General features: G+C 36.2%; 1 protein-coding gene across 2 annotated transcripts; it reads right to left on the bottom strand.

The window, feature by feature from the left end:
• Positions 1-1,330: 1,330 nt before the first annotated feature.
• LOC133689318 (uncharacterized) lies at positions 1,331-10,898 on the bottom strand. Of its 2 annotated transcripts, none has more exons than XM_062109133.1 (16): positions 10,752-10,898; positions 9,509-9,809; positions 9,297-9,425; positions 8,976-9,183; positions 7,408-7,554; positions 7,082-7,156; positions 6,624-6,695; positions 5,625-5,696; positions 5,451-5,522; positions 5,280-5,351; positions 4,989-5,060; positions 4,223-4,291; positions 3,065-3,208; positions 2,497-2,568; positions 2,148-2,294; positions 1,331-1,881 (listed from the first exon to the last, which is right to left on the bottom strand). In XM_062109133.1, exons 2-16 carry the CDS (start codon positions 9,737-9,739, stop codon positions 1,697-1,699), a joined length of 1,767 nt encoding a protein of 588 aa, XP_061965117.1. In that variant the 5' UTR covers positions 9,740-9,809; positions 10,752-10,898; the 3' UTR covers positions 1,331-1,696. The 2 variants fall into 2 exon arrangements, with proteins under 2 accessions (XP_061965117.1, XP_061965118.1); XM_062109134.1 differs by having other exon boundaries at positions 10,622-10,762.
• Positions 10,899-11,335: the final 437 nt, after the last annotated feature.

Here is an 11,335-nt window from a genome sequence, read left to right as displayed (position 1 = left end):
CATCAAAATTAGACATGACAAGGATAAGAGTGGAAGTCATAGCTTAAAACTTTCATCAAGCATTCACCAATTCCTAGAACTACAAATCATTCAATAAAATAAAAACACAACATACAGATACACACTTCTTATAATTTCATTTATTTTTTAGCATATTATTTTTTCCCCTCCTATATTTTACTAGTTTGAGCATTGAAGTGTCCATATATTTGTAAGATGGTTGTTTCGCAAGAAAAGTCATGGATCATCCCAAAGTCGTAGCATTGGAAAGCCCAAATTCATTCTGAAGCATTTCACGACTACATCATGTAGAATATGGCATCTCTAGTTGGATTTAACTTGATCATAATTATATAGATCATCAGAACTCACTAGGATTATAACATGTGAGCAAAACTTGGAGCTCATATTATTCTAATACATCAAACACTTGTTGGCTGGAAACATAAGTAAATCCAGTCCAGTGGAAACCACAGGACAGCATTAACTAGGTCAAAAAGGTGACAAATCCTTGGTATAGTGTATCTGAAGAATCTAAGATGGTGTCTTGTTCAGATGAAGTACTAGATAACCCCACATTAGCATAAAGCACCCATTCGTGTAAACCCATTGTAAATTGATGACAGATTCACTCATGGTGTGTAACTCATACTGAGGCAGATTCGGTGCAATAATTTCTTATTGCAACGCCAAAATTCTTATCTTACAGATCCTTCAGCGGGCCTCTTTGGTGATGGCCAGTGGTAAGGTTAGGTGAGACTGTTGCTCCGACGAGACTTCTACAGGGGTAAGTTGCAGTATGAACCACAGTATTAACCAAGGCAAGAAGACCAGCTGCTCCATAACATCTCGTTAAGAACAGCCTAGTTAGGTCTACCGCCACATCCAAAATTATGTCCAACTCAAACCCCTACATAATACCCTGAGAACCGATCCCGATTGAAACTAACACTACCGGTACAAGATTGTGAAAATCCAAGCACTCACGATACGGTAAACATTAAAGACTGGACAACCAAAGATCTAACCGAGACGGAGTTGGATGTGAAAACAAATTAGGCCACCCCATGCGCTGTGCATTTAATAGTACAAACTTGGAGAAGCCTTAAGGTATGGCACTTGATATCATATTTTCTTAATCAAGATTCTGAGAATCTATCTTCCACCAAATGGGATGGACGGGGAAAGAAAAGCAAGCACATCCAAAATTCCTGCATGATAAATCAGAAAAATATCTGGAACCACGAAAAGAAAAATAATCGTTCGACTGTTAAGCACACTAACGTGAAGCACACCGCTGTTGGATGGGCACCAAAAAATATGGCAAGAATAATTCCAAAAGTAGACATTATATTATTTCCAGCACGGTTAATTAATACCATTAACTGGGACTTGCACACTGCAAAATGGAGTTTCCAAAGCAGGGCAGATAGTAGTTGTTCGCAGCAAACATAGACAATTTATATACAGATTCATTCTGTAGCAGCCAGCAAGCAATATTTACATGTACCTTCAGCTTTCTGCAAATGCATTGCAAGTTCCGACGCCAATGCCCATTGCCAATCCAATAATTTTCTATTCCTTACCGGCCTACTTTACACAACAATTAAACTGTACAAAACAACAATTAAACTGTACACAATGCTATCAGGTTGATAACAGTCTATATACATGGTGTTATATAACCAGTCTCTCGCTATTCTGGCCGAACCCTTGCCAGATTAGGGAGTTCAGTTGACTGAAGCTTCTTGATTTCAGATGCAGTTACCTTGCAGGATTCCAAAGTTAATGCACGTAAATGCTTCAAAGGCTTCAAATGGCGTAATCCTTCGTTGGTTATGAGAGAATTTGAAACATTCAATGATACCAATTCTGTCAACCCTGTGGTCACAAGGAAGATAGTGAACACGTGTCAGCTGAAAAAGAAATTTTAGTCAAATCCAATTTCTCAATTGAGTGCAAATAACAAGAAATATGGCACTAGTAGTCTCGAATAATTTCATCACACTATCAAAACAAAGAAACATGACAAAACCAATCTCTACAAGCACACGTACCCCTGTGCATCATCTATAATGACATGATTTTATTTGCCAGGTGCTATGCAGTAAAGAATAAACTTATGAGCAACAAAAAGCAAATGATACCAGAAATCAACTCCAAGGTCTTGTCTGTCAGATTCGTATTCTGTGACAGGTTCAGAACTGTCAGGTGTACAAGATCTTTGATATTCTTCACCCCAGCATCAGTTAGTCCTCCACCACAGATTTCAAGTGATTTGAGATTTTTGAAGTCTGCTTGGCATAAAAATATTAGGAGTAAGAACATTTGGCAGATCAGAGCAGGAAAATACTCCTGGTAAAGTTTGAATTTTATGCCAAAAAAATGATTGTGGACAGTCTGGAGTCAAATTACTTATATCTGCAAATTTCAATAGCACAAAGGGAAGCAACTTGGGATTGAGACAACTTATGCAATGATAAAGTATATCCATACATTTCAAACAGTTTGTTCCAGAATCTGTAATGCGAGCGCCAAAAAGATCCAGACGTGTCAATCCAGTAAGACCTGCATCAACAAAAGCATTAGCAAGGGCAAAACATGATTAAACAGAGAAAAGGAAGATTATCCTTGTATGATTTTGAAGACTCGTATTCTATTCAAAGTTCTCTCTTTTTGTGGTTTCTAGATTAGCATCAGTTTACTATTTAGAAACTTATGCTTCATATACCAAGGTAACCTCAAAAAAAATATCTTCATTTCCAAATTCCTAGTTTCTCATCTGAGTTTAAGCTTCCAACAGATTTATCCCAATAACACTGGGAAAGAGCTCATAAATGTAATTAAGTTCGCTTATCCATTTTTTTGGTGGGTTCCCAGCATTAAAAATAAACCTCCACCAAATGCTGAAATCCACAAATGCATTAACTCAAAGACACACAGGAGCCTCATTATTTCAACAAAACATGACTCAGCACAAGAATACCATAAGGTTTCTAATAGTTGCATAACCCAATACTTGCATTCATATTCATAGGTGAATCAGATGTGGGTTAATGCTTACTCGTAAGAGCTGTAAGTCCAGCATCTGTAATTTGGCGAGCATCCAAGTTGAGTGATCTAAGAGATGTCAGTCCAGATAACTTCCTTAAACCACCATCTGTTACTAAGGTGAATGATAGATTTAAGTTCTCCAGATGAGGTATTCCTAAAACAATGGGACAAAATTGTAAGAAAGCCCTTCCATTTGATAAATACACAGAGAGATGCATAGGGTATAAAGTTGTCTTCACATCAGACAGAACACAAATAATGGTTAATGCAACAAACCCCCATCAATTTCATCCCAAAAATCAAATCTTAACATAAGAAAGGGATAATTAACTAAGCCTACTAAAGGGAGGATCACCAGACAAGCCAATTGTATGCTTAACGTGCATTTGCTTTTCTAGTGTTTCAGCTAGCCAACATTTTTCTAAACATTTTTATGTGAAAAAACACATCAAATGAATTTAGGGTCCCATTTTCAATGCCTCAACACAATTAACAAAGCACAATTACCAGTGAGTGAATCTTCAGAATCCAACTGAAAGGAGAAAAGATTAAAAAAAGAAAGAATAAAAAAGGAGAAACAAAGACAGTCTGTAGAAATATTCCAGTGCTCTTAAATATGGACCTGCACTCAGCTTCATACACTACCAACCATGCCAATAAATGACACTTTCAAATATAGCCATGGTGTATGATATGTTCCAAACACAGAATCTTCAAGCAAGGTAAGCTTAAGTTTTTTTTGTCAACTAAGTGGACATCTAAAATATAAAGCAGCATAAACATGCATACGCATTACACATGAGCATGATTTTCAACTCCCCACTTAATCTATATTTTCAATTCAAGACCTAATCAAAAACTAGATTCTATTCTCTTTGAAAGCACTGTAAACCATAATCATCTAGTCATTAAAATCTCTTTAAAGTTAGAGAAACAAATAACATGCAAGGGAGAATTAATCATGGTGAGATGCAAGCACCAAAAGAGAATTAAGAAAAGGAAGAAATGGTTCTGGAGCGAGAAAAAAGGTGGAATTGAAAATGGTTCTGGAGCGAGAAAAAAGGTGGAATTGAAGTTCCAGAATATTCTGCAGCTAAAACCAGAATAGGACGAAGTATCATGAGTCACACAAGACAAATGCTAGATGGTAAGTGGATAGAATCCTAACCAGAAAGATGCCGCAGCCCACTGCTTCCAACTATAGTATCAGACAACTCCAAACTTTTAAGTGGAAGGCCTGAAGTGAGAAACCCAGCAGATATCAAAAGCATGCTTTAACACAAGTACAACATAGACCTGTTTGCCCCTCAATCAAAAATCATTAGAGCACCATTGTCGCGACATATTTTTTTCCCAGACATGCAACTAGCTCACAAATTAAAGCGCCAATAAAAACACAGCACACAGCACTAGTTGCATGTTGTTGCCATTGCTACACAACAATGAACAATGAATGGTTCCTTTGGAACTTCAGCTATAAGCTGAGTCATTGCTTTAGAAAGTAGCCGGCATATTCTATATTTTCCAAAATACAACTAGTACGAGCTCTCAGTTATCAAGATGCATGGTTATAAAAACCCTTAGAGCAGATGGAGATTCTTGAATGGGAAAAGCAGCACTGACAGCTATTAGACACCAAGAACAAAGCTATGACTATCTGAAATAACATAAAACAACATGGTTTATGTAACCCTGGGTTCTTTTTCCTCTCTAACTACCAAAAGATATACAAAGATTTCAAAATTTGTGAGATCTAACGATGATTCATAATAAGAAAATGCTTGTGAAGGCCAAATGCAGGATAGCTGGTCAAAACAGTTGCTCTTTTATCTCATCAGGAGTTTCTTTTGCCCTGGGTAGCAAGAGTCACTATGGAAAGGTGGCACACCACAGTGACATTATTAAGCAGCCAGAATATTCAAGATAGAACATACCTGCCAAATTAGCAATGCCTTCATCACCAATCCTACAAGAATCCAAGTTCAAGCTCTCCAAATTTTTCAAGCCTTGATAGAAGTGAAATCAGAGAAGATGATAAGTGCAAGAACCATCATTTTATGGGAGAAAGAGCAAGAAGAAAAAATAGGTGACTGAAACATAATTGGTCAATTGTAGGACCATGAATAAATGAAATCATATAAATCTTAGAGACAACATCAAAGAAATGTACAACTATATAGAGGTTCTCTGTATCCTCTGTGAGGGGAGAGGGAGGCATTGCAAACCTTTTAGATGCACCAAACATGCATCTGTTACATCGTTGAATGCCAAGCTCAACACCTTCAAGTTTTTCAATCCTGTACATGTTTAATGCCGTAAAATCAAGATTAAATAAATATGCTCCACTAAACTTATGAAGGACATAGTAAGGTCACAAGTAAACTTAATTCACCCACCAGAGAACTTATCACATCCATCATCAGGTAGATGACACCTGTTTAAATTCAAGTAGGCAAGGGTTGCAAGAGCTGCAAAGACAAGTTCAGAGAAACACCTACTTGATTTCCCATTAGTAAGCAGCAATATATTAAGTATTGGTTGAAAACCCAATAACTAAACAATGAGTAAACCTGAAATGGAATCTAAACATGCAGTGGTAATATTGCACCCCTCCAAGTTCAACATAATAAGCTTCTGCAAGCCTGCCAATAACAAACAAATGTTGTTACATGTCTACCCTAAAGATTGGAAACTGTGTGCAAGACCATTAGCTAAAAAGGCACGCATTTGCCAGATTAGTGGGATCATTGTAGACCATTTCAAATATTTGGGAGCCAGAGCAACTTAATTTAGTAATAACAGATACTAGCTTGAAGAAATAGCAATGATTTCCATACAATAAAATTTCATACATGGAAAGGCCTTTAGGTGATCACCCTTTGTTAATAGCCATCTAATCTTAAAAGCGAAGCAACTATATAATCATAAAATTTGGGGCATGGGGGTGAGATGGGGAAGATGGGAGAATACTCACTGGTATACGCAGATGTCAAGCCACATTCCCCTTTCACATTTCACAGATCATATAAATATCATTCCTCAATATGCAACACCATGTGGGGTATATGGATTGCATCCCTTTGGGAAAATTAGTAAATCTTTGCTTTTGAAAAAGAACAGAGAAGAAACATAGTGGAACCTCTTTCTTTCTTTTTTTATTGGAAACTCAGTGGAACCTGATATCTGGAATTGTTTACATGCACACCACAGGTGTTCCTACAGTCGGTTATGGAGTTTGCAATATAAGCTGGTAAGGTGATATCTCAAGCTCAATCTAGTCTAAGATTGTGTCTAAGTATTAATATATTTGAATCTCTTCCAAAGCATATGAACTAAGAGGTCAAAAATAATGAGAGGCTCTGCGATTTTCTCTGACTCTGGAAATGTACAATGTACCATTAAAAACAGCTATTTGTTAGTGGCTTTCTGTTTTTTCTTGTGCTACACACTTCTGCAGTTTATACTGCCCATATCTCTAATGAAAATTGTTTACAATTGAACAAAGCAAATGGACCAGGAGAAGCTAAGCAGCCATGTTATTAGATGAAAACTGAGAGGAAGCAAAGTACCTCTTAAATAAGAAACTCCAACATCAGTAACGTTACTATTAGAAATCTGTAACTCCTTCAAGTTAGTAAGACCTGAAACATGAGAAAAATGAGACTTTAGATATCGACCAAAATCTGGAAATGGAAATCACAACAAATTTTGATCATCATCCAGTAAACATTCTTAAGCCTGCATCTTTTCTTTTCTTTTCTTTTTTATCTTAAATGTGGTCAATGAGGACCTACTTTTTTAATACTCTTTAACAATTCCATCTTTAGTGCTAAAAACTGAAGCTGGGCCATTGGTATTCCCGCCAGCCAAGGATGGCAAACAGTGCATTCACGAGTCATTCAATTCAAGTACCCTCAAATTACAATCAAAGAAACAGGTATTGGGAAAGATAAGCATGTTCACAAAAACAGACATATACAGGTACCCCTACAGACAAAATTAAACAAGAAAGTAAATAAACAAGTACCTGATATAGCCTTCATGTCCATATCTGTGATGCACTTACAACATCTAATATTAAGGGACTCAAGTTTTTTTAATCCTGTGAAAAGAAAACAAAAAAGGCAGCATTGAAGAGTGAGAGCCAGATCAGCAGATTAGCAACCAAATCCCACGTGATAGGATATAGAAGTGCTAGGCATAAAGGCTAACATTGAAACTCTATGGAGTCATAAGTAGGCTGAACTACTTTGTTCACACCTCTAGGAAGCATGCAATTTAAAGCAAAAATGCAATGTTCTCTGAAGAATACATCAAAGAAACCTGATGCATTTATCAAACAAAAAGACAAACCTTTAAGATGAACTAGTCCACCATGAATCCCAGAACACCCCTCCATATCTAAATTTTCCAAGTTGAGTAAGGTAGAAAAGGCACGCATTCCTTCAGCAGTTACAGAGCAGCTCTTTTTCAAACTCAAGGATGTAATATTTGTAAGACCTTAAGAATACCCAGCAAGTGATTGGTGTCTATTAGTGGAGTGTCAGAATGATTATTAAATAGGTAATTACTTGGACATGCAAGAGAAAAATTTAAACAATATGGTGAATGGTAAAGAGAACAGCCATCAATTTCAGACATCAAACTGGAAAACATCTGTTCATGTGCTACAAATGGCACATTAGGCAAGTAACATTCGGATAGTCAATTTTTTTTTTCAGATCATACCCTTGCAGCTCAGAGCTTACTTACACCATTTTTTTTTCTAAATGGGTACATGGCAACATAAAATCTGTTCACTGGAAAACATTTGTTCAAGTGCTCCAAATGGCACATTAAGTGAGTAACATTCAGATAGTCAAATATATCTTTTTTCATATCATACCCATTGCAGCTCAGAGCTTATTTGAAGCCATTTTTTTCTAAATGGGCACATGGCAACATAAAATCTGTGAGATCTATAATAAATAAATAAATAACAGATCTCTTCAAAATGCTCCAAAAATTCCTCCAAGTATTATACTTCAAAATTTGCTACAATGCTTGAGGAAACAATTCAAAAGTACTTATTTAAAGCAACAAACAGGAACCAGATCAACAACTTGTCGTTCTTAGCATTATCTAACCATTTTCCTAGCATTAAATCTTCCTTGAAAAGAGAACCTTTTCCATTAAAACAACAAACAGGGAACAGACCAACAAGTTGGCATTCTTAGCATTATCTAACCATTTTCCGAGTGCATATTACATCTTTCTTGAGAAGTTGACCTTTTCCATTGAATGCTATGCAAAATAAGTACCGTCAACTCATGACCAACCAAAGTAACATGCAGCATTGCAAGATAACTTACTCAGCAATTTTTACCAGAGACATGATTTTGTTATCCGCATAACATTCAGCATGGTTTTCACCATGGATGAATGCATGCAGATTGTCAATTACTCTATTCAACATTAAACAGATTAAAAACAACAATTATAAATGACTTGCCCTATTAAATTTTCCAAACAAAATAAGCATCTCCCTTTGAACTCCAAATTTCAACTTCATATGGTTAAGTAAACCCTAAACATAAAAAGATCATTCCATTAATCTTTGGTGGCCCAATTGTGCTAAAGAATCAGCTTTATATTTGAATGTACCCACTACTATATTTCATATAACATAGCAGCTTAAATTTCCACCCAGAATATAGAATCTGCAACACATTGATTTTGCACACACAGACTTGGGTTATGGCAGCATGTATAATTAAGAAGGTTATTTCCATAAAGCACATGGCAGAAAATAAAAACAGTCATCAACTTAGCAACAAACCATGCCCCATGTAACAATTATTAATATAGCAATAAGAGTTAAAAAGAATGAAATCAGATTTTGCACCAACATAGCCAAAATAAGGGAGTCGATTGAGATGTACCACTTAAGTGTTTCAGACCATGGTCAGAAATGTTGTTGCAATAATTTAGAGCAATTGCTTGGAGGTTTGAACAGTCCTTGAGGAGACCCAACCCAGCATCTGTGACATCAGAATCAGAAAGGTCAACAGAAAGCAAAGATGAACCTTGTGAAGAGATGACATCCATCCAACTATCCATAACTCCAGGATATTCACCCAAAAGGACATCCTGTTAACAAAAAAAAGGCAAACTAATTAGTTCCATCCTGCATGAAAAACTGAAAATTGGCCCATGCTCAACAACATAAAAGTGTTTCTATTTGAAATACATTGAGAAATTACCTGAAGAGCACAGTCTCTAAAAGCTTCAAGAGAAGCAGCTGTAAGACTATGTGAGATTACCAATTCATTAAAGATTTGCTGACTTAAATCCCTTGGCAGCATAGAATATGATTTATATCTGCTGATGTCCTGTTACAATCGAGAATAAAAGTTTGAGCAAACTGTCAAAAAGAACAATCCTACGGCAACACAAGGCTAAGAAATAAAGTAACCTCGCGTATTCTGTAGATGCATAATTCCAGGAGAGATGGGAAACTGCATCCTGGCTGAAGATCAGCATTGGGTCGAGCAAATGTGGTCCCCAGCCATTTTGAACTTGAACTTTTACTATAGTTTCCAGAAACCCCTCTTCGTACTCTACCCTCTAAAACCTGCTGGTCTCTCTTCCTTGAACAAATTCCACCCATTGACTTGTGATCTCGCTGGTTATCTATTGATGTCATCAAACAAGCAGAAGATCGGTGTTGTTTCCCATTTCAAAGCCAAAGCATAGGGCAATAAGCCTAATATATCCTGTATGGTTAAAAAAAAGTATCACATTAGAATTTCTTTGACTAGTATAGTAAGGAAAATAAGAAAGCTATAAAAGTTAACCATCTACCATAATCTAGGGTGACAACATGATAACACTACTGAAGTTGGTCCTTCACATAGTTCATATATAATACAATGCAAACTCTAATGCACTATTAACAATTCCCCAGTTGAGACAAAGAAACCTTATGGATTAAAAACAACAAAGATAAAATTCCTTGTATCAACTTAAGAAAACACCAGAAGTTCAGCTTTCCTAGTTAGGCGTGCCATGTGCGTACTTCAGAACCTCAAAACACAAATCATCAGCACTTTTAAGAAACCATCTGGAATCAAAGTAAGCCAAAACAACATGATAAATTAAGAAATACGGACCAACTTCCATTTCCAAAATGCAAAGAGGGTGATCACAGATAAAATTCTTCATTTTTTTTCTTATTCCACAGGCAAGCTTGAAATGAATGGACAGAGAAATCATCCCTTATAAATAAGCTAGTCTCATCTCTCAATTCAAAAAAATCAAACCAATCCAACTTCCCAGAACAACAAAAGGGGGCACATGTAAATATTCATTTCCAACAAAAATCACAACTTCAATCACAATCAAATGATAACCAGCTTCACTATATCAAGTTCTAAAGAAAAAGTACAAAGATTTATGCTACAAAATCAAGATTTACACCAACAAAAACAAAACTTTACATGATCGTGCCCCTTTAATAACAGTTAATGATCATCAAAGTTACAGTTCAGGAAACAAAACATCATCAAAGTTAGTAGAAAGAAACAACCTTAGAAAAGCCAAACTTTGATGTGATCAAGTGAAAGTGATCAAATAACAAAACCGATTTGTCTGAACTAAAAAGGGTCTAGCTTTGGAGAGGGAAAGAGAGGACTTTAGAGAGAGAGAGAGCACCGAACCTGAAAGCAAAAAAGGTCGGGAGGAGAGAAAAGTAGAGTGAGCGGTGAAGGAACTGGGGCTGGAACCGTTCGATGAAAGACACGTGGAAATTGAGTGGTTGATGAGGTGATAAGTGTTTGGTTTTGATGGGTCCCGCTTTGCGTCCTTTCTGCTTTATCCGGCGGGAGGAGAGAAATAATGGGTATGCCATTATTTTAATTATTATTTTTTTCCTTCTTCTTTTTTGCACTGTACGTACACAAATCGTTGCTCGTAGCCCTACTATACATTTAACTTTTCTGGGAAACCTCAATTTCGTCCATGACCTTTATACTTAATCTATATTTAGTCCCAAACTAAATTTTATCAATTTCGTCCCACACGTTTCAGACAATATTCAATCAGGTTCTTTTGTTAATATTTTAAGAAATGCTTTCAAAAATTGACAAAAAGACCCTTCATTGATGCCAGAAGTAGCGTTTAAATATTTAATTAATAAATTATTATGTCTAGGACTCAATTAAGAATATATACATAAGTTCGGTATTAAATTGATATTTACCTTTTTTTTCCTTGTGTTTCTAAGAATGATAATCAGGCATAT

This window comes from Populus nigra, chromosome 3 (genome assembly GCF_951802175.1).
Source record: "Populus nigra chromosome 3, ddPopNigr1.1, whole genome shotgun sequence".
Classification (NCBI taxonomy): domain Eukaryota; kingdom Viridiplantae; phylum Streptophyta; class Magnoliopsida; order Malpighiales; family Salicaceae; genus Populus; species Populus nigra.
The sequence above is the reverse complement of the archived record's forward strand: the minus strand, read 5'-3'. Positions and strand labels throughout refer to the sequence as shown.

Bases quoted from the DNA above. Each gene is read 5' to 3' on its own strand.
- LOC133689318 (XM_062109133.1), bottom strand. From the start codon at position 9,739: ATGACATCAATAGATAACCAGCGAGATCACAAGTCAATGGGTGGAATT. The intron at 9,184-9,296 runs GTAATTTCTCAA...TTTTGTTAACAG, and splicing joins TTAGAGACTGTGCTCTTCAG to GATGTCCTTTTGGGTGAATA. The intron at 2,295-2,496 runs GTATGGATATAC...TATGCCAAGCAG, and splicing joins TGGAACAAACTGTTTGAAAT to ACTTCAAAAATCTCAAATCA.